The 24,636-nt window shown below is 38.6% G+C and overlaps 1 protein-coding gene across 11 annotated transcripts in view; it reads right to left on the bottom strand.

The window, feature by feature from the left end:
• DPH6 (diphthamine biosynthesis 6) overlaps positions 1-24,636 on the bottom strand; it is a 239,179-nt gene that overhangs the window by 214,349 nt on the left and 194 nt on the right. For 8 of the 11 annotated variants that reach the window (XR_012764645.1, XR_012764648.1, XM_075427387.1 and 5 more), the window contains exons 1-3: positions 24,231-24,456; positions 20,044-20,138; positions 17,479-17,672 (exon numbers count right to left, since the gene is read on the bottom strand). Coding sequence is in view for 6 of the 11 variants with exons in the window: in XM_075427387.1 (XP_075283502.1) it covers positions 17,479-17,672; positions 20,044-20,138; positions 24,231-24,253 (312 nt within the window). In the remaining 5 variants the exon portion in view is untranslated. Of the gene's footprint in view, positions 1-17,478; positions 17,673-20,043; positions 20,139-23,347; positions 23,357-24,230; positions 24,457-24,636 lie in introns of those variants that run through there. The other 3 variants (XR_012764649.1, XR_012764646.1, XR_012764647.1) reach the window with 2 other exon arrangements.

Genomic DNA, 24,636 nt, shown 5'->3' with positions numbered 1-24,636 from the left:
TTCTACAATGCACTATATGCGTATTCTATAACTTGGCAAACCCTCGCTTTAGTTTGTATTTCTCAGGAATATTCTGGCAGCCAAAATTCTGACAGCCTGGCAAAATAATTCCTAAGAACATGAATATTCCAAGGCTGGAATGACACTTATATAACCGTATTGGGAGCAGCTGATGATAACACAGCACTAAGAATACCTACCAACTGATGGAGCAGCACCTATAAGGTAAAAGAACAAATGAATCGACGAAACAAAAATTCCCAGTGAAACCTCCAATCATCTCACGAATACAAAAATCTAGCTCATGAAACCTGTTTCCTACCTATGAAACAGCAGCAGACTGCCAACTAGACATGGTAGTCCCTTATTTCATGACGCAGAAGTTTAGCCTGCAAAGTAGACTCTAGGTTCCCAGCTTTTTCATGTACCTGGTCCAAAGTATGCTTGTGCACGCACATCTGTTTTACATCTTTTTATCTTCACTTCAAAAATAATGGAAGAAATTAACATTGCAGAATCAAAAAATAAAAAATTAGGAAATACCACAAATGCAAGCAACCTTTCTGTTTCGTCTCTTTCCAGTGGATTTCATGATCTAATCTTTAATACGGTACGATTACAATCTGCTTTTCCAGCTTATTTGAAGTACAAGATAATATAAAGGCGAGGATGAGACTATTCATTTGCCATTTTCAAATTCTCAGCTGCCTGAATTTGCAACTAATACAATACATTTAATATTATAGTCACTTAGCTTTCTAGAGCAACCACCTTTCAAAAGGTGTGAATAGTCACCATATCACGTGGAATTGGATGCTCTGGAAAGATAGCATGGGTCATCAAGCTCTCAAAGCAATTTAAATAGGCATGGGTAGAAGCAGAATCTTTTCTTTTTTTTCCAACTGATGCTTTCAAACAAGCACTCTCCTCTCTTTGGGCACTTGCACGTGACAGTATAACAAAAATTTGAAGAATTTTTTCCAAATTTTTATTATATAAATCACAGAATCACAGAATAGTAGGGGTTGGAAGGGACCTCTGTGGGTCATCTAGTCCCACCCCCCTGCCAAAGCAGGGTCACCTACAGTAGGCTGCACAGGATCTTGTCCAGGCGGGTCTTGAATATCTCCAGAGAAGGAGACTCCACAACCTCCCTGGGCAGCCTGTTCCAGTGCTCCGTCACCCTCAGAGGGAAGAAGTTCTTCCTCATGTTCAGACGGAACTTCCTGTGCTTCAGTTTGTGCCCATTGCCCCTTGTCCTGTCGCTGGGCACTACTGAAAAGAGTCTGGCCCCATCCTCCTGACACCCACCCTTCAGATATTTGTAAGTATTTATTAGGTCCCTTACAGCCTTCTCTTCTTCAGGCTGAACAAACCCAGCTCCCTCAGTCTCTCCTCGTAGGAGAGATGCTCCAGTCCCCTCATCATCCTCATAGCCCTCCGCTGGACTCTCTCCAGTAGCTCCTCATCTTGCTTGAACTGGGGAGCCCAGAACTGGACACAGTACTCTAGATGGGGCCTCACTAGGGCAGTGTAGAGGGGAAGGAGAACCTCCCTCGACCTGCTGGCCACACTCTTCTTGATGCACCCCAGGATACCATTGGTTTTCTTGGCAGCCAGGGCACACTGCTGGCTCATGGTTAACCTGTCGTCCACCAGGACACCCAGGTCCCTCTCCGCAGAGCTGCTCTCCAGCAGGTCCACCCCAAGCCTGTACTGGTGCATGAGGTTGTTCCTCCCCAGGTGCAGGACCCTGCACTTGCCCTTGTTGAACCTCATCAGGTTCCTCTCTGCCCAGCTTTCCAGCCTATCCAGGTCACGCTGAATGGCAGCACAGCCTTCTGGTGTATCTACCACACCTCCCAGTTTGGTGTCGTCAGCAAACTTGCTGAGGGTACATTCTAACTCTTCATCCAGGTCGTTGATGAAGAAGTTAAACAAGACTGGGCCCAGTACTGACCCCTGGGGGACACCACTTGTCACCAGCCTCCAACTAGACTCAGCGCCGCTGATGACAACCCTCTGAGTTCTGCCATTCAGCCAGTTCTCTATCCACTTCACCGACCACTCATCCAGCCCACACTTCCTCAGCTTCCCTAGGAGGACATCATGGGAGACTGTGTCGAAAGCCTTGCCGAAGTCAACGTAGACAACATTCACGGCTCTCCCTTCGTCTACCCAGCCAGTCATGTCATCGTAGAAAGCTATCAGATTGGTCAGGCATGATTTCCCCTTGGTGAATCCATGCTGACTACTCCTGATAACATTCTTTTCTTCCACTTGCTTCATGATGGCCTCCAGGATAAGCTGCTCCATCACCTTTCCCAGGATGGAGGTGAGGCTGACCGGCCTGTAGTTCCCTGGGTCCTCCTTCTTGCCCTTTTTGAAGATTGGAGTGACATTGGCCTTTCTCCAGTCCTCGGGCACCTCTCCTGTCCTCCAGGACCTCTCAAAGATGATGCAGAGTGGCTCAGCAATGACATCCGCCAGCTCCCTCAGCACTCGTGGGTGCATTCCATCGGGGCCCATGGATTTGTGGACATCCAGATCACTTAAGCGATCCCTCACACAGTCCTCCTCGACCAAGGGAAAGTCGTCCTCTTTGTAGGCTTCTTCTCTTACCTCCGGGGCCTGGGATTCCTGAGGGCCAGTCTTAGCACTGAAGACTGAAGCAAAGAAGGTATTCATTAGCTCTGCCTTCTCCGCATCCTCCGTCACCAGGACACCCGCCTCATTCAGCAGCGCCCCCACGTTGTCCCTAGCCTTCCTTTTGCTGCTGATGTAGTTGAAGAAGCCCTTCTTGTTGTTTTTGACATCCCTTGCCAGCTTCAATTCCAGGTGAGCCTTGGCCTTCCTCGTCGCATCCCTGCATGCTCTCACCACGTTTCTGTACTATTCCCAAGTGGCCTGTCCCTCTTTCCACATTCCATGGACCTTTCTCTTCTGCCTGATCTCCGCTAGAAGCTCCTTGTTTAACCATGCAGGTCTCCTGCCTCCTTTGCTAAATTTCTTTCTCAAGGGCATGCATTGCTCCTGTGCATGGAAGAAGTGTTGTTTAACCAGCACTCATGGACCCCCCTGCCTTCGAGAGCCCTGGCCCACGGGATTCCTCCCAGTAGCTCCTTGAAGAGGGCAAAGTCAGCCCTCCTGAGGTCCAGGGTTTTGATCCTGCTTATCGCCCTGCTTCCTCCATGTGTTGCCTTTGTTGGCGTGGCGACCTGGTTCAGGAACGGCACGGCGACCAACCCCAGGCCGCTCGGGCCATCAGCTCGCAGACACCAATGTGGTGGACGGCAAATGGCGTTTATTGACAGGTAGCACAGTATTATATAGCTTAGGTTTACAGCGTCACTTCCGTCTGCTTACACCTATGGGCTAAACGCTACTGGTTATCAGGAGAGGAGGGGGGGGCCTACCTTTCCGTACAGCACGACATCTTCCGACCGCCAGGCCCTAACTATCCACACCATGCAGGATCCTGAACTCGACCATTTCATGGTCACTGCAGCCGAGTCTACCTCCAACCTTCACATCCTCCACCAGTCCCTCCTTGTTTGTTAACACAAGGTCCAGCAGCACACCTTTCCTTGTTGGTTCCTCCACCACTTGCATCAGAAAGTTATCATCGATGCTCTGTAGGAACCTCCTGGATTGCGCCTGCCTAGCTTTATGGTCTTCCCAGCTGATGTCAGGGTGGTTGAAGTCCCCCATGAGAACCAGGGCCTGTGACTGTGAGGCTGCTTGCAGCTGCCTGTAGAAGGCCTCATCAACCTCCTCCTCCTGGTCAGGTGGCCTGTAGTATACACCCACCGTAATGTCACCCGTGTGAGCCTGTCCCTTAATTCTAACCCACAAGCTTTCAACTTGTTCCTCATTTGCCCCCGGGCCAAGCTCAATGCATTCCAGTTGCTCCCTCACATATAGAGCAACTCCCCCACCTCTCCTTGTTGGTCTGTCTTTCCTAAAGAGTCTGTAGCCATCTATGACAGTATGCCAGTCATGCGAGTTGTCCCACCACGTTTCTGTGATGGCGACCAAGTCGTAGCCTTATGACTTATCACTTTTTCTTATGGAATGAAACTGTGTATTTTCAGCTCAGAAGATAAGCATTCGGCAAAACGCACTAAGTATTGAAAACTGGACGTTACGCAACTTAACTGCCACAGTCACGCTGCTCCACAAAAGTTAGTTAATGCAACAGCATCTTTTCATTTTGAGAAACAGGGTATTTGATGTCAAAATATTTTAAAAATCTCATAACTAATAGCACAGATTTTGTATTAAAAAGAAGATCTAGGTCTCAGGGTAAATCTTCCTTTGAAAGCATTTTTTGATCTTTCCTTCACAGCACTGTTCACCATTTCTGTAAAGCAATACTTTTGAGAATGGTGATGTAAGCAATAAATAAGTCACAATGAAAAGTGGGTAATAAATAATGACTGACAGACTTTCCCTAAGAACACATGACTGGTCTCCAAAGGACAAGGATAATCCTAAAGGTGGCAAAAAAGGTTACTGTAGCACAAAAACATAAAAATTACTGGAAATCTGTAGTGGCCTAAAGAAAGTTAAGAAATGTGAAAGAAAAAAGAATTACTGGATTTTACAAGATAAACTGTAGCAGAATGTAACATGACTACATGAACAAGAAAGACTAATAAACTAATCCCAGCAATTATAAACCAACAGTTATCTAGCTCTGTAAAATCACAAACATTACAGGTTAAACTCAAGTTCTACAAAATATTTTATATATCTACCCAGATTAATCCTTTCTTTGTGCTGGTACATTGGCCAGGGAACACAGAAGCTGACAAAAGCCAAGAAGACAAAGCTAAACAGGTAGTTTAATGCACCTACTTGGATGACATATTCTGTAATAAAATGTGCCTTCCTGAAATACAATAGTATCACTATTTTGGATACTAAAAGTACTTTACAAAAAAAAAGGCCAAAACCCATCAAATATAGCATGCAATACAACTTATCAAGTCACTGTGTAAGCAGATGAACAGAACAAAAGAAAAAAACAGGTGTTGTGGATAGCACAGAGGACAGTACAACAAGATGCCTAAGGAATATAGAAGAAACATGTCCATAAGAAAATGCTTCAAATGAAGAGTGTTCACTTGGTTTTAGTCCCTAACTCCTCAGTATCAGACACTTCACGGTCTTTTTGAGAATATTATCTGTATTTCCTATAGTTATAAAAACAGACTGGCCATCAAGTAACCAAGTAAAACCTAAATACTAATTTTTTTTGTAAAAAATATTACGCTGTCAAAGATTCTGTGTCATGCGATCAAGTTCCATAGAAAGAATGTCTTAAAAGTAGACGAAAAAATGTCTTTAACCGAATATCCTAAAAAAGAAGGTCTTAAAACTTGAATATATTCATAAAGACTACCCTGGGGTCATCAACAGAGATTCTTATAAAACATTCCCAGTAAGAAAAGTCTGTATTTCTTTTGTTATGTCAAATAAAGTACCATTTTAGATTGCAATATTTACTTTTCTTCTTATGACTAGTGTTATAGCATAGGCAACTGTTCACCAAATAAATCAAAACAGATATTTATATTTTCTATACAAAAGAGACTCCCAGCATCCAGTCTCCACATCTATTGGTATTTCAGAGTCCAAGAAATACTGTAAATTAAATTAAGACGACCTTCAGAAATACCCTTAACTACTCCACATCAGGTCAGATTTTATAAAAGGACATTTGAAAACTATTTACTGATCATTCTTAAGCAAGTTTTTTTGAAAATAAGTGATTTCAACTATAGATTTACCTTAAGCATATATTTTCCTTCATTAAATATATCACACAGGGATCACATAATTCAACTACATGGAAAGAAGTGTGGTATTATGGGGATTTTTTTAGTTAAAATGTCATCATTCACATTTTAACTAAAAAAAGAAAAGCATGTGGACTAAACAGGACATTTCCTATAAGCATCTGCAGCGGCTGCTCTGTCACTTCTTTGTCCGATCTTGGTAAATTACACCAGCTCTCAGTAGACAGAAAAGCTGTAATTCATCGCCTCCAATAATGTAATCTACATTCATCACTGTTTTAATTATGTTGAAACTTAATTTGCTAGTTTCATTGCAAGAAAATACACCTTCTTCATTTTTCCAAATAGCATTATATCTGTCTCAAATTTTGCAGTTTAAAAATTAAAACTTCTCTCATTGCCAAACAGATCACACTTATAACAAGTCTCCTCTATTTGTTTTCTTCATTTAAATATTATTTCAATTAAGAAATAATTTTCTAAGCAAAATTCCCACCGATCTGACAGATTCGTCTAAAGAGAGTGAACTGTGATGAAGTTGCACTGAAAAGATTAAAAACATATCTAAAGTAGCTCTTTAAAGTAGAAATTTATATAACCTCTTTTTTCTAACACTCAATTTCTACCACTTCTTCATGAAGTAAACTTTCAATATCACTTTAAAAATTGTAACAATCCACAGCTTGTCCATATTGTAGGAAAAAAACCCAAAACAACCAACTTGCTTTACCATATAAACACCCACATGCATGAAGAAGCTCACTAACAAAAATGAAACACCAACCACCCCCTCCAATATTTATTAATAATTACACAATCAGTGCAAGAATTAAGCTTAATTTAGATTTTCAGTTAAATTTGGAGTGAAGTAAAGTAATTTTGACCAAATTTAACACTACTTTTTTGCCAGTAGAATAACAGTTGCTTTATTCAAAAAAACATGTGTCACCTCTTAAACTTCCGTAATCGTTTTATGCTAATGGACAGTAAACATGAGGTATTTTCTGGATTAGTCCGTGCACATTATGCTATAACAGTTCCTCCCTCCAGCAACATTTCAGTATATAAAATCTCACGGAAAAAATTAAACATGTCATATGACTGGAGGCTAGAGATTACCCACAAAAGAGGCAGACAAAAATCAAATCTTCTACATGCAACACTCCTAAAGCATCTCACTTCTTAATTTCATTTTAAATTAGTCTTCATCATCATTTATTACCAGATCTCAAATACTGCAAGAAGTGGTTTGTGATGTACTATTTACTTCACCAAAATTCTTATCACTTGTTACACAGAAAAAATGGTCTTCAGAAGTAGAAAGCTGGTGCATTTCTCTATCTAGTGCTCCAAACGAACTAAGGCACGCGGGCAGTCATGTGTTTTACACAAATCATTAGAGATACAGGAATGTTTTGAATAGCCATCAATGGTTACATCATTAACTATAATTTACTGCAATTACTTACGATTTTCATTTCATAGAAGTGCATTAAGAGTGTGTTCCACGCATACATTAACACTCCCCATCATAAAATAAAGCCATTTAACTTTTCACAGAGTGACTTTTACGATGCTGTTACAGAAGAAACTAATTGTACTTAAAGCATTTATTTTTTAAAAGGTCATGCTTTTTTACTGAAGTTTACAATATTTAAATGGCAGCACATGAGTGTGAATGTGCATGTATGTGAATCCAGGGAACATATGTGTTAAATATTGAACCCATCCAACAAGTTTTGCAGAAAACAGAGAACTGGAAGTTATTTCCACATTAAGCTATGATAAAGTAAAAGAGAAATCTGAAATATAAATGAGTTTTGGATACAGATCAATGCTAATGAACAACAATTACTTCAGTCACTGTGTGAATTAAAACAACATCATTAGTAGAGCTTAAGTGTTCCGCTGGTGAGCGTGTCTTCAGTAACTAGTAGGTCATGCAAGACCTAGTTTAGGAGAAGCAGAAAGCACAAAGGAAGTAAGCTTAAAATTATTTTGTTTTGAAGTCCACTTCAAGTAAAAACTTCAGGAAAGCCTACACAACTCAAAAAAAACCATCTAGTTTTAAAGACTGCCCTGAATGCCTGATGAAATTTCAGATTTTCATTAGATAATGACAAGAGAGCTTATAAACCTAGAAGGTGACTCAGAACGGTCTCTTTTGTTCGCTTTGTTGCATGTAAAACAGTCAATGAAAACCAAAAAATGTTTCCTTAATTAAAAAAAAGGGGCTTTTGTCTGAGCTAAAAATAAGTCTAAACATCCTGCTCTTTACCTGAATGCTCAGAACCAGCTGTAGGTAGCAACCATGCAGCGAGAAACTACAGAGGGCACTGTTGTATCAGTTTTCAAGAGCTACAATGGTGACACGGCTCGAGAACAGCAGACTGTCACGGAAATGAATAACTAACTAAAGAAAGAATCCGGAGTTAGGAGAGCATGCAAATGCACTAAACCTAAAACAATAATAAGGCAAAAAGACTGAAGCTATATTTCTGAAGGAAAACGGACTGAAAAAAAAGTTCACGTAACAGACTGCCAGGCTGATAGGAATACTGCAGTGCATGCATTTGGCATTTTTCTTTGTAGTAATTTCCACGGAAAAGGTAACTAATCATAGCGCCGCCTTATCCTTTGCAAACAGCAACCTATTACTGGAATTCCACTCATAATCAATATGAAAATGAGTGATGACTGTTATGCAATTCTTCCACAGGCAGAATTTATCAACAGAAAAAGTATCTCCATACTGTACAGTGTAAAAGGCCAGTTTCTGTTTTATTCCTTTTCATAAACACAGTTACAAATCAATCATTTCTATCTTGAAAATGGTAACATTGGTGCAATATAAACCAAATGAAATCCCAGCCTTTCCAGAAGAATTACCTTTAAATACACTGACCAGAAAGTAAGTGTCCAGCTGAAAATAATGTAACCATATAATTGCTATACATATGACATTCATATCAAAGGGGGTGGTGGTGGTGGTCAATAAGTCAGCTTAAATAACTTAGTAATTGTATAAGAAAGCAAAATGATTTTTACACAAAGAATGAGCTTCACAGAAAAATATTTATGAAGACAAATTTGATAAATGTTTTACTGTTCATTTATATGAAAGTTCGCCTGTCCTTGATTGTATTTTATTAGAACTAACCGCAATTACATTTCATTAAACACTACTAAATTTTAAAACATATATTACTGCTGCCTAATGAGAAGTGTAAATAATATAAAGCAGCCAGTTACCTCAGCACGGAATAAGATAATTCATTTTTTACATTTTTCATTTTTATTCTTAAAAATCAAGATGATGACACCAAGAAAGAAACCACAGTACTGAAATATGATATGGACAGTATCATTCAATTAAATGAAATTGTAGAGAAGAGAGGTCTTGCTCTTTTTCAACAATGTGGTGGCAAAACCCACAAGTAGCATGTTTTACAATACTACAACAAAAAACACAGGACTTATGAATATTGACTCGAATTCACATTTAAAGAGGAAAGGCTACACAGAAAGTATTTTCAAATTAAGTTAGGCAATAATTTCATAATAAACCAAGAATAAATGTTATCAGAGAAGATGCTCAAGCAAACAAAACATGTACCAGAAAATTGTCTACAGCTATGTGAATGAATGAACAAAACAAACAAAATCAAAACCACAGACGGTGCCTGTGGATATCCACTGACATCCACATGCACAAGAACTGTGATGGTAACTGTGAAGAAAATGTGTCTCTAAGCATGCAAAAACAGAGGTACTACATGAAAGGGAACTGACACAGAAAATGAAAAAACAGTATTTTTTTTTAGATTGCAAAACCAGACAACACTAATATATTTACCCAGCAAGACCCCAGCTCCTTCACAGACACTGAGACCTAGAATTCCTTCAGAGTGATTTAAGTAATTGTTTCAAGCAACTTGTTAATAAAAGACAAATAAAAACAAAAACTAACATGCATTTCAGAAATGGGTTTCATCTAGGTTTTAGCATCTTTGGCTTCCAAACAGGGCCTGTATGTGCAGCGTTAAGTGGAAAAGTTTGGTAATTTTCAAATTTGTACATATGCTGTCTTTAGTTTAATTCTGCTTCTAAACCAGAGTAATTTTAAAATTGTTTAACATATTACCAGTCTAGTAATCTGTTTAGCTCTTGTTTTTTATTAGTAGTGCTCCCAGCAGTCTAGTTCTGCTAAACTAAAGTTTCATCTTATTTTATTGTTTCCAGATATTAATAGAATTTCAGTAGGATTACTGATACACTCCTTTTGAAGTGTATATGATTGCAGGCAGGTAGGTTGCATGCATGTAAACAAAACTATCAGTTTGTTAGACAGTATTAATAAAAGAAATGCTTATTAACCTACTAAATATACGACACTAGGCTAAAACAGGTGAAGTTGTCAAGTTAAGGTACATGTTTGTTCTATGTAAAACTTAACTGCATTTTAACTCAGAAATGTTGTAGTTCATTCCTACAGACATGCAATTGGATCCAAATGGGGCTGTTACTGAGGCTGTTGAGTCTATCCATGTCACTTAAACAAGATTCAAACCATGAAAAAAGTTTTGATAACATTTACAAAATTTACTTAAACATCTTAATGTATTTTTCCATTTAACTACAATACTGAATGCCAAAATGTTAATAGATAACTCTAAATATTCAAGATATTTAAGAAGATATTTGAGGTTTCTTTCTCCCCATGCAATACAGCACATTAAACCAATTTTACTATCATAATTTATTCAAAGCTTGATTATGAGCAATAGCTGTGAGAAGAAATACAGCATTGTTGATTCATATACAAGCATTTCACTTAACTACACTGGATAATAGCAGTGCTCCTAAAGGATTATAAAAGCAAAGTGATTATAAGTCATTACTGCTAATTAGCATTCACTTTACATTGATAGGGATGAACCTTTTCTGTGCTGAACAAATGGAAAGCTTTTATCTGAAAGTCTGCCAAACCTGGTCAAGGTAGGCACTGAAATAAAGTGTCAGTGACTGGTAAGTTGAATTCAAAACAACAAAAAAGTAAAACAAAATCTAAGGATGTATCATCATCCAATTAGTGAGATTCAGTTTTTAAACAGGAAAAGGTTTGAAGGGAATGAGTAAAACTGGAAACTCATACTTCACATTCTGCAATCTCACTGATAAAAGGAGGAAATGTGTGTTTATCAAACTTGCTGTGAGTGCATGGTTCATTTGGCGTCCTGTAAACAATGCCTGGCTGTCCATTTCCAAATGCATGTGAGAATCCTGCAACCCAGAACATCATATTCAGCAGGCAAGGTCACACTAGAGATGCCCTGGAAATGGGAAATTAGGAAAACCTGGCAATCAGAGGTTTAAAGCTGACCAGAACAAGCCCTGGGGCTTGCTTACCATCTTTCACCAGCAGCCTGACTGTCTCTGCTTATTCAATATTAACACAACAAGACTGAGACTGAGTGAAAACAACTCCACACACCTAACAGGGAGTAATACAGTGACTTTTTTGTTTACATGAAGCTCAACGTTTCTCACGGTAAGAAACTACCTCAAAGATGTTGTTCAAGATTCCCTTCTGGGAAAAAAAAAAAAAAGTGACCCTTCTTGAACAGCTCAGATGAGACATAGAGAATGAGAGGCATCCTGTTGACTAAAAAATTTCCTTGTTCCCATCTCATTTTAAATTCAAACTAAAAAAACAACCTAAACAAACCCTGTCTTGTAAATGGAACAAGATATATAATTATTTTTACACTGCTTAAAGCACTACCAACTATACAATTACTTCTCAGCCTCTTCCCTTCATTCACTCTTATTCACCACTGATGACAATGGTCATCCCCTAGCTGGAGGAAGCTCGAGAATTAATGAAAAGAAAAAAATAACAAGTCAATTAAAAAAAAAAATCATTGATCTTTATGTCTGCAAAGGGAAAATTCAAATTCTCACAGATAAAAATCCAGACATTATAAAAGGTAGAGGAACTTCGTCAATGTCACTTGAAAAACCACAGCAAATATTTTGTCTCAAAAAAAAAAAAAAATCTCACTTTATAAAGAAGCACAGTTATTTATTTCTGGTCATGCAATTTCTAGAAGTTCACATTTAACTTTCATGTCTAAAGGCAAAAGGAAATGTGCTAAGGCATATGGTCTCCAAACGTTCATGTAATCAACAGGAGTGGCAGAGGGCCCCAAAAATAAATCCCATTGTTTCATCTGTCACTGTTCCCCCTCACTAGGCACTGAAGATTGTTTAGGATGTTTTTTCAATATTGATGTTGTAATTTCACTTGCTGTATATAAATTCTACGTTTCAATTACTGAACTATATATAAAGTTAATCTTTCAAAATATCAAGGACACAGTGTTCTTGATTTGTAATAATCTTAAAATATAAGGAAAAATTAAGGAGGAGTGATTATTTTGGAAATTCAGCATAAAGACAAATACTTTTTCCTATAATTTAATCTTTTTCAAAAATGTTGAGAAATATACCTTTGAGGAATTAAGTCTATACGTCTACAAATAATTCAAATTGTAACAGGGAAAATGTCAGATTTTCTTCCACTGAAAATATGGGAAATGATGACTAGAACAGAACTGTTCTGTGCACTTCTGAACTCTCCAAACCCCATCAGTGAGAGGGGGAAGCTACCCACTTTGTCTGAATTTATACACTGCAAAAACAGCATGCTGAGGTCTTCAGATTACAGATTCTTGAAGTCAGTTGAGATTCCATAACTAACAATATTTAGAGCTTTAAGATTCCTAAGAAAATCTGCAAAACTTCTTTGTATGAGTTAAGGGTACGCTACTGGTCTTTATCATGTAAATATTACCACTGAAGTAACGGGGACCACCAAGAGCTGATTAAAATGGAAACTTAAAATCCAAATTACTATTTAGAAATACTTTACTGTTTCTTTTAAACACATTTTATAACAGTCAGGGCACTGAAGCAATGCCTGCAGCAGAATACCACGTTACATTTATTCATGTATTTTTCCTGATGGGAGCATCTAGGCATTTGGTTGTTCAAAAAGCACAGAAAGTCAGTCATCAGACTGAATTTCACAACTCCTTTTACCCATTGGCCACAGCAGCTAAATTCTGGAGAAGGGTGAAAGGAAGACTGTTTCCTTAGCATGGGACACTGTTAGCCATAATGAGGAACTGAAAGCTTTATCTTCTGTGAGGGAATTGATCCCTGACCAAAGGTCACAGAATAATCTTGTATTTCATCCATTCATCTCAAATCCTGAAGAACTCCAAGTCTTGGGGAGTTTCACTGAATAATGATAGGACCTAAGTTACCCCTGTTTCACCTGAACCTGCACAGCCAAAGTACTTTGTCTGAGACAAAATATCATCTTAAATAACATATAAAATTACACAGCTATTGCAATTTTAAGTCTCAGACAGGAATACTTCCTGTCTTCAGTAAACATCAGTCTGGGTTAATTTCAAAAATCATTATCCTGACCTTAAAAAACAACTATTAAATACAGGAGTTGCACTGTATTAATAAGTTCTTTGTTCTTGTAACTAAAAACCATGTTACTTATTCTTAGTGATTGACTGAGTTATAAGATCAGTGCTCCAGAATGTGACAGTATTTTAGAAAATAAATTTTCTTTCTCCTTCCATGTTGCTGATAAAATGAAACAGTGCTACAAGCAAAGGCTATTGTTATTCACGTTTTATACATCCAATATATCTAACGTGAATTCTTGTTTTTCAGCTGATGATCAATGGATGATATCATAATTAATAATCCTTCAGTCCTGAGATCCAATATATTAATTTATTTCAAGTGTACTCTTTGCTTATTGTAAGCTTGCAAGTTCTGAACCCACCAAGTGCACCACAAAAAGAACTCTGACCTAAATCACATGTTTAAACTGAAAATGCACTGAAAATCAACTTGCATGCTTTTATAATAAACACGGGGAAATATATTACAAAGAAACTACAAATAGAATCAATTTTTGCAATACTAATTTAAAAAAACTCAAGTAACGAAAAATGTTATTGAAAAAAGAGTAAAAAAAAGCTAGAATAAAAAACATTTTTATCAAGTTCAAGAATTCTACAAACTACTCCAGCAGTGGAAACTTACCGAATAAAGGCAAAGCCTTCACAGAGCAGAGGAGGTAAGGCAAGAAACTTGGAAGATGACAGAACTGTCTACTGCAACCCAGAACTGACACAAATTATCTTTCATTGGTTTGTGTAGTCTGGAAGCTGCCACAACCACCACCCTAAACAAAACTTTAGCCATAATTCCATGAGATACAGAAAACAATCCAACACTCAACCCATCTAACACCACTTCTGTATGTGCTTGCATAAACCATTAATGTATTATTTGGACAAGATCATAAATATATTGAAAAGGGGAGAAAGCAGTCAAATACGCCTATATTGAGGAGTACGTTGTAGCAAAGTTTCATACAAATGCCTCCGTGCTCCAGCCCTTCCAACCATTAAAGGGAAAGAAACACAGTTTACCCACACATTTCCTGGTTTCAAAGACAGCGCCATGATAAAACCCTAAAGGGTAATTCAGATAAGTAAGAAACTCTAGTGCTTACATGCTTTGCTGGAAAAAGCACCAATATGCAAAGCCACAAACTTGGACAAGCAAGGGTATCGGTAACCTCTACTCAGTAACATGGAGAGTAGATTAAATTATTCCTTAGAGTTCAGGATTTACATGTATCACAAAATAAATAATTACTACCAGGTGAGGACTGCATAGCAAGACACATTCAGACATCATGTAAATACTCCAGTATGTTTCACAATATATATTGAATATGGAATCTAAAACAGGGCATTAGGCAACTAAAAAATAAATATAAATTTCCTTCATATCTATCAAACATCTGGGTTTATGACAATAGACTTTGCAGGTTTACAGTAATCGGAAGTCAGTATCACTTTGAGTCCCGTGAACTAGAACAGGACTGTTGTCCTGGGTTTCCAAGCACAGCAAGGGAATATTTAATATTTTAGAAATGTCGTCCTCATAACATTGTTATTAAAAACATCAAATACTTTTGAATTCATACTAGTTTTTCAAATGTGTTTTGTTTTCATTTTCTACTAAAGAAGTACTTGCAATACAAGCATTCTTTACAAACTGAAAGTGAGGCATGCTATGTGATTTCGATTTAGACACACCTTTCCTGTATTCTTAGGCCCAAACCATTCGACAGAAAAACAAGAGCTATGTTAGTTTGACCAGTGTTTTGAAATTACATCCACTCAAGGATGCATTTTCACAAGGCTTCCGCAGCTTCTACAGAATTCCTCTCTTCCCTTCAACAGAATGCAGATCGAACCCTCTGTTTAAAACTACTAACATTTGGGGGAAAAAAAATCCTAAAGCAAAATCCTCAGTGATTAAGACTTACATAGTCAAGCTACAAAACTGCATTTATAAATAAATATAAAAAAAATAAAAATAGAAAGATTTCAAAGTTATTGCTAACACACAAAAGAAAAATTTCCTTATCTTTTTCTTAAAACTAAAAACCCAAAGACTTACAGCTCCTGTAGTTTTCATTCCCCTGATAATTTTGCAATTATTCATCAGAACATGCAAGACTTCTACTGAAACTTTTGCACCAGAATAGGTTTGACTACAAAAGCACGGTTATCCAAAGTCTAACATAAAGGCAGTATATTGTTAATCTTTATAACTTGAAAATATAATTTAATAGAATCAATATTTTCACACAGGAAAGAAATAGTTATTTAGTTGCAGACGACTTGATAACATCTCTTTCAACTATAGTTATAATTATCATGTACAACTTCCAAAGCAGAATTTGTCAAGATTTAACACTAACATTAATTTATGTCAGGCATCCATTTCTCCAAAGACAGCAAGAACCGAAAACGAAGTATCATCTTAACTGCCACTAATCTACCCATTTTTAATTAAATTGATCAGCAATTTATTATCTTACCCAGTGGCAGAAAGCTGTTAGCATGCAGCTTTAAGAGACAGCATATAACTAGTCCTTCTAACTTCTAATACTATCATGATTCAAAAATAATTTAAATAATTTCTTTCAATTCCTGTAACTGCATGATGTGCACGTTCCATTTAAAACCTCTGTGAAGCACTTTAGAGCATAATCGCAGAATCGTTTAGGTTGGAAAAGACACTTAAGATCATCAACTCCAACCGTAAACCTACCACTGCCAAGTCCACCACTAAACCATGTCCCTAACTCCCACATCTACGCACCTTTTAAATACCTCCAGGGATGGTGACTCAACCACTTCCCCGGCCAGCCTATTCCACTGCTTGATAACCCTTTCAGTGAAGAAATTTTTCCTACTATCCAGTCTAAACCTCCTCTTACATAGCTTGAAGCTGTACAGCCTACGTGTACTGTTCTCCTGTTTCGTAGTCTCATACTCCAACACAGGCGTACGATCTTGGTTCTACTTCACAGGAACATGATTTTCCTGACAAAAATGTTTAGAAGATGTAAGATTCGACTCCAGCGTAGTTCAGGAAGCACTCTGCACTCAAACCACATTCTTAGCTCTTATCTGCAAGTTATTTTTTTTTAAACTGAACAGAGAATCAGGCTGAAGCTTTCAGGTTTGTGAATCTCAATTCTCATTTCAATGGAGGAAAGGTGGCTAGAAAATGTCCAATACCTGAACTGACAACTAGAAATATTTTTAGCTGAAGTTTCAGAAAGTAGTCTAGCAGTTTGATCAATAAATTAAATGCGTAGTTATTTTTTTTTTAAAAGCAATAAATATGATTTTCTGAATATGGTATTGTTTTAGTATTGTGCACCACAGTCACCAACACAATTAACAGGAGTAGACATAGCATGCTCACTCAAACTTTCTGTAAAACCTCTGGAGTCAGTGGGAGGTTTTCTGTTTATTTCAATGAGATCTGATTTAATTCCAGTGGAAAATAAAGTACCGCATGAAACATTTTGAAAAACAGAGAATAAATTTCAAGTGTTTTAGGAAATAAGCTCATTATCCCCCTTTAATCAGTTTTATAACTAAAAAGGACTGATGTACTTTTTTTTGCTTTTATGTGTTATATTGGAATATATTTACAGGGCTACCAGAATCAAAACTATCATTGTAAAATATTCTGCAATACTTTGTGAATGATCTGCAACATACAAACAAGTAACAGATTCTGGTTTACAGAGCCTAAGTGTACACAAATGGAAATGTCTAGACATTACTTTCCACACAATGATAAATGCACAAAACCCAAAAGATCTCTTATTCCAGTAATCAAGCAATGCATTATTTCAAATATGAAACAACATAAACATTTTATTTATCAATAATTTTTCCAATTACGTTTTCTGTAGTATATGTGAGTACCTGTTACAGGTATTATTGTTAAATAGAAACAAGGTTTTGGCTTGAAATGGGGATTAAGAAGTTCTGATTTACATTGGAGAAAAAGGAATAAAGTTACACTATATATTTACAGTGTCAGGAAGAACAAAAGAATAGAAATAAAACTTGTAAAAGTGTTCAAATTTTTTTCTCAAAGCTTTCCTTAAACACCTAAGTGGATCATTTACTTACATTCATAAATGAGTTAGCAATACAATTGCCCCCAAGTATTTCATTCCTCTCATTCAGCATACCTTAACAAGTTTTAAGAGGCGGTAAAGGTCTTCAACTTCATCTTCCTGACATGCGGTATACACTCGTCCAGTGTTTACACTGGTGCCCTTTATGAAACCACGATAGAGTGGCAAATCCAACGCATCAGCATATAGGTCAATGGCATGGTGTCCTACTGTCTGATACATATAGCTGTCCAATTCATCAGTCTGCCCTGCCACAATTAAGAAACAATCATATTAGGTACATTATTTCAACCAATAAAGATAATCATAATACTACAAAGCACTGAGAAAATCTAAATGTTAATAGTTTTCAGTTCGCAAACAGATGTTTGGTGACAATACCTCTATAAACATGGAAAGAAAAAAAAAAAGATTTCTCCACCCAACAGACATATGGAGAGGAAGACATCTGTCACAAACATGCTGCCTGTTTGAAAATTGTGCTCCCTACTTCTTCTTTAGTATTACTCCCTGCTTCATCCAAAAGTCTCATAACGGTCCAATTCTGCTCCTATTTATATGGTAATTTCAACAGAAACACAGTTTGGAGGCACAGATTCAGAAGCATTTCAACATACTCAGAGCAAGAAATTCGGAATGCACTGCAAAACTGAGAATAAGCAATAGGTTGTCAAAATTTCCCAAAACTTTACTGTTAAAATTGTTATCATGGTCATCAAGAAAAAAAATGATATTATTCTAGCTTAAGAGGAATAAAGTAGACCACTATAATGTTTTGACATTGTTTAATATACAAACAGTAAAGGAAATTTGTTGTAATATCCAGATCCTTTTTACCTTCACTCCTTTTACAAAATAAGCTTGAAATGACAGCCAGTATTTCCTTAGCCAGGTGAAATATTTAACTGAATTTTCTTACAAGCACTTTGTAGCTAGCAGATAAGAAAAAAAACAGCTAAAATGCAGACATCATGGATTAGAACTAAATCTAAAACTATCTGATAAATCGTTCACGTATATAATCTTTTAGGTAATTTTTCAATCAGATTGATAAAGTAATACATCATTATTGGTGAAATCTCCACCTCACTTACTAAAAGCTAACACAGTGCTCTATTTTAATGCTAATTTGTAATACTGGAACTTCTCTTAATTTACACAGACACATCAAGCATATCTGCTGTATAACTATATAGCACATCTTGCAGAGAGAAAGGTCTGTAACATTGTCAAGCTAACTAATTTGTGATGTAACAGTTAGATCATGTCACATTTGATGCCACACAACAGATACACTTTTGCTCAAAATCGGCAAATCTAAACCCATGAACACAACTAACCAACCTAGACCAGAAGAGTTGCTTTAAAAGAAAACTCAGTGTTTTTCAACATACATGAATATGACAAGGTCTTTAAACTGATATTCAGTTCAGAATACACAGTTTCTTTATTAATTGAGACTCTCCAGGCAACAGTGGTACAAGATAAAATAAAATGAATGGCATAGAATCCGCTATTGCCTGAAGCACCTCAATTAACTTTCCACAAAATTTCCAACTACACACTTGAAGAGAGCATTTTATGATTTTAATGACAATATTCTACATTTGCGATGTGGATAAATTAGTTTAAAGACAACATATTTCAACAAGATTAGAGATTATTATATCCTAGCTAGCCAGAAAATAAATTATTCCTGTACTCCCTAGCATTTGCCAGATCCGTCCATGATTCATTTGTGATGGCAGCTCCCCTTTTCCTTCACTTTCTCCGTGTGTCTTCCCACAATACAGTTACCAGATATCATACTTAATCGTTTAACATACGTTGAACAGTTAACCTATGTTAACATACTTCAACATTCTCCCCTAGCACTGGCAAACAACTCACTTCCTTTTCAAGTCTCCTTGTGAGTTCAATTTATGCTCTAGTCCAACACAGAAGGACTCGGCTCACCCTCTCATCTCACCACTGACTTCGACTACCTAAGTTTCTCCTATTCTCTTTCACAGAAATAAGCTTAGGTGCAGCCTGTGAGGAACTGATCAGAAAACTGGTCGAAGCTAAAGGGAAGGAAAAAGGCAGGAAAAAGAAGTGTATCAAGGTCAATTCCAAACCAGATCAGGTCCTCAATCCAGTTCACAAATGCTGGGCTAGAGTAATGAAGACACACCAAGTTAAAAAAAAAATAAGCAGCAGCAAAACTGTATATTTTTGGCAGCTGGAATGGTTTATGCCAGTTTAAAGCATTTCTCGATATACAGTGTTTGTTTTGTTTGATGATATCCTCTACCACCTCTTACTACTTGTGCTACTGAACTCACACAATCCCTTTGTCTACCACCAGGAATATACGTATTTTTCCTCTTTCAAATTGTGTACGCCTTTCTTTTACTGATCTTCATCTTCTTGTGTTTTTTTCCCCTTCGAGGAAAAATACATTTAATACATCTCCACAGCATTTTCTTTTTTTTTTTACCTCTTTTACGATTTCTAGATTGCCCTTCAATACGCAAAACTATATACAAACATATAAAGGAACTTAATTCGGGCACAGCTTGCCTCCATTGTTTCTACTAAAAAAACAAAAACCTCCTATAAGAAATGTGGCTTTCATACCTGTGTTTTCAGCAGGTCTTAAATTGGCTAGAGCAACGACCTGATGCCCAGCAGCAACACACTGCATCATACTGTAACAGCTGTCCTTCCCACCACTGTAAGAAAAAGGAAATAGCGGCAATTAAAAGTACTGCTAAACATTTTACCCCTTGTGACTTCTGCCTAACTACTTAAAAATTAATATCATCAGAGGTGATTATAAAGTTTGGAAACAAAAAGAAGGTTGTAAAATATTAGCAGTAGAAAAAGGATGATTTCACTGTACGATGTTGCCTGTTTATGTACAGTGCCTACATACAGTATCCATAAAGCACATAGGCAGTTCTCTGCCTTCTTACTAATCTGAGATGTTTCATGAAGAATGGCCACTTACACTGGAATCCGCTTCAGAACAAGGGCTGCCTTCTACTCCAGAAACTAATTACTCCGTATCCATTACTAGATAACTTGGATTAAAAAAAACAGTATCTGCTCCAGAGAGTTGCCAGCATTAGCAATCTTTTTAAATGAAGACCATCATGTTGAGAATAACATTTATCCTTCATGGGATACTTTGACTCAAGTTTCAACATTTTAAACGTACTTCCCATTCCAAAAGCTATACTTACTATAGGCAGTAGGTTCAGTTGACGCTGCATTGAACATACAAATTTTTTACTGCATATAACTGAAAACAAAATTAAAAAAATGGAAAAAACAGAACAATGTTCTTCTCTGAGGCCAAGAGACGATACTCTAACACAGAAAATACAATTAATTTTGACACTCATTCAAGATCTATTGGAACCTTTTCCACTACCATTGAGGAGAGAATCCTGTTCTCCTGGTGTAACAGAAGTATAATATTTTTCATGGATTTTAATCACTATCAAAAGAAATACTACAGCCTAACAATAAAACTAAGAGTGCTCCAGAATACACATCGTTTACAAAATCCACATTCAGACTCACAGCCTTCAAACTACAACTACAGGTACAGATTCTGTGCAGCCGCTTTAAATGCCAAGGCACAAAAACCAGTCCAGGGCAGGAAAGGAACAGAGATCTAGACCAGCTCTGTGAAACTGCATCTTACCTTAGAGTCACCAAGACACGGACCAGAGAACAGATGGTACAAACAGTCCTTGCTACAACAGACCATCATTTTCCTCGTAACCACACTATTACTAACAAACTTCTTCAACATTTCCAACATAAAGTTCTCAGTTTGATCTAGCCCTCCATGCAAGAGCTTGAAAATGTGTTACAGGACTGCAACCATATAGCCATTCTCTCAATTTATGCTTTTATGCGTGCTAAAACTCTGTATGCTGACCTTAATTTGCTCTGTAACTCAAACCTAAAGTAGAAATAGCACAAATAACATGGCACCGCTTCATACTTAACAGATTTTTGTAAAGCAGTTGCTTATGTATCAGTGCTATAAAAGTAAATACATATATATGATCATACACATATTCCTAATTTGAGGTTCCATCTCCATCTGACATTCTCACAATTATTCTATGACCTTATTCCACAACTTTCTTTTAACCTATATATGCACCAAAAAAAATTTAAAAAATCATATGTTCATTAATTCTGGATACTGTGCTCAACAGCTTGAAAACGTAGTTAGTATTCACTTCATAATGTGAAATTTCAGGCTTAACAGAATCATAATGAGACAAAGGCTCTTTTCTTTCTGAATGACTTCATTCTGAAAAATAAAAGCCTTCCACTAGTTCTGATTTCAACTCCAAACACTACATCAGAAAAATAATGACAGTAGATAATTGCCTATGCTGTTTACAGCATTTCAATATTATATTTTGTTAAAAATAAAAAAATTACAAGGACATTAAGATAAATCAATTGATCTTTTCCGTTAATTTATATTAAGAAAAGACATGTTAAGATGAGGCTATATTCAGATTTCCCACATTTGACCACCAATTACTTGATCAAAATTTGTAGACTGGTCACTGGATCACATGCTACTCTACTGTTATTTATTTTCTATATTACTGTTACCATGGCCCTAAAAACTAAGCATACCACAAAACACAACAAAATGGTGCCTTCCTACAAGGCCTTCTAACCTAGGTGTAACACCTGGCTGTTAAGACCAGTTAAGACCAATAGAGCCAGACAGTCCGTGCTGTGGGAGGAAGGTGAACTCAGCACAGTCCCAGCCTGGCTGTTGTCTAATAGATTGTAACAAAATAAAAAGAAGAAAAAAAGCTTTGATAAGAGACATGAAGGCAGGTACCGACATAGCCTGGGGGCTCCTCTCAGTTCTCATCACAGAAAAAAAAAGATCACAAGGCCTTTTTGTAGAAAACTGTATGAAGTCGGACCACAGTCAGGGTTAGCTTTGACAATGTTGCAGGTGTGTTAACAGGTAGGCTTATGAACAAACAAAATAGCGGAAGAAAAAGAAAATATGGTAACCATAAACATCCAGGTCCATAAAAGACTTCTGAGCAAAACTCCTTTCTATTGACAAGTGAAACTATTTAGAGGAAGAAAATTCTAGAAGAATTAAAGAACTGAAAAACATCGTATTTCAGGTAGAAGACAGGCTTTAAAATGTCATGATTTAGCACAAAACACAATAGATGGTTTACCTGGTAAACATCACCTTAAAGCAAGACCATCAACTTTAAGTGTGGACAACATTTCAGAAGAAAAAGAAATGGGTTAAAGTAGTTTTATACATAATCCTGACCTTTTCAAAACCAAGAAGCAGTTTTCAAATACTTTTTTTCCCCCCTCTGATCTTTGAGGCTAGCTCTGTTACAAGTATTTCAGACACTTTGATGTCTCTTTAAAACTCTTCTCAAAACTACTACTGAAACTAAATCCTTCCTTGTAAAAATGCCCATTAAAATAGCAATTGTGTTAGAAACCTGGTTTTAGGATTTTGTTTCATCCTGCCTTTTAACACATTCTTCTGCTTAGGGAATATCAAAATAAATAAACCTGGAAGACAAAATCTTGTCTATAAAACAAGAAAAAGTACCAAAGTGGATTTTCCTACCCTTAAACAGATCTTTAAAAACGTAAATAACATTTGCTGTATTTTTTCCTCTCTGGATGATGTTTGGAATGATCTGCAACCATTGCGGCCAAACCCCAATTTCAACAAGGTTTGGTATTGCACATTGCCTGAGAGAATTTAATACATTAAGTGTTAAGACTTCAATAAATAGTTACTGCACTCAGCAACACACTGCGCGCATCCGCACACTCCTTTTCCATTTACAGGCTTCTCAGCTTGTTGTTTTCTAATTAACTATTATTTCTCAAGAAAAGAACACACCTGTCCTTGTCAGAAAATGTTAATCCTTCAGAACAAAAATACAAAAAAGCCATTTACAGTACAAGAACTGCAGAAACTGACAAAAAATGGGGGGGGGGGGGGGGGCCGCAAACACAGCCGCTCCTGACAGACAGGCCTGTGCCCAGCCGCAACTGTTTGTGTGAGCGAGCGTCACCTCTTTAACAACGAGCAAAATGAAATCCCTCTCGAAAGATGCGCTGGAAAAATCCATCGCTAGCGGTTCAGAAAATTTATCCCGAAAGAGCTGAAGGTATCTGGAAAGGAAAAGCACCTGGAAACCCAACGACAGACGAGCACAATGCCCTCGAACGGGAACGCAGCCGGCCGCGGCGCGGCCCGGGCCCTCCCGCCCGGCCAGCCCAGGCCCCTCCGCGCCGCAGACGGGCGGACGCGGGAGACGAGCGTGACGGGGCGCAGGCGATCGGGGAAAGTAATTCTGGGTCTTATTTTTGTTGGGTTTTTTTGGGTGTTTTTTCTTTGGGGTTTTTTTTGTTTGTTATTCTTTTTAAACAGACACCAGCAGTTCTTGCGCGTCCCGGGACATGAGGGGGAAGCAGAAGAGACACTGTCACGGCCTCACCCTGCCCACGGGCGCGGATCGCCTCACCCCGCCGCGCAGACGCCGCCCGGCCCGGGCGGGGAGAAGGCGGCAGCCGGCTCAACCCGCTCGCTCCGCGCCGGGGTTGGGGGGCGGCAGGAAGCGAACGGGTGGGGGGAGCCGGGGCGGCAGGGGGCTCCCAGGCGGCGCTCGGTGAAGCGCGACCCCTGCGCTGCCCCCGGGCGGGCTCGGCCCCCCCCGCGCCGCCCCCCCGGCTGCCAGCGCCCCCGGCTCGGCCCCATGGGCGCTCCCTCAGGCCGTTACCTGGTCAGAGCCACTACTCTCATGGTGCTCGAGGGCCCGGGGGGCGGTAACGCTAACGGGGAGGTGCGTGGCGGCTGACAAACGCAGGCGGGAAGGAGCCCGGCTGCCCCGGGCCGCGCACGCCGCCGCCGCCTCCCCTCAGCGGGCCCTCCTCCGCGGGCAGGCCGGGAGACTGCCTGAGCAACCGGGAGGCACCGCAGGCCGCAGCCTCCTCCCCGTGCCCGGCAGAGACAGGCTGCCCTGGCCCCGGCCCCGCGGACCTGCCCGGGCCGCGGGGGCCGGGCGCAGCCCAGATAAGGGCGGGGTGGAGAGCGCGGCCGCGGAGGCAGCGCGCGGGACGCCTATGGCGGGGAGGGCGGTCGCGCGGGTAGGCCCGGGCGGGCTGCCGTGGGCTGGCCGCGGCGTT

This window comes from Opisthocomus hoazin, chromosome 7 (assembly GCF_030867145.1).
Source record: "Opisthocomus hoazin isolate bOpiHoa1 chromosome 7, bOpiHoa1.hap1, whole genome shotgun sequence".
Lineage (NCBI taxonomy): Eukaryota > Metazoa > Chordata > Aves > Opisthocomiformes > Opisthocomidae > Opisthocomus > Opisthocomus hoazin.
Note: the sequence above shows the minus strand (reverse complement) of the source record. Positions and strands in the feature narration are given on the sequence as shown.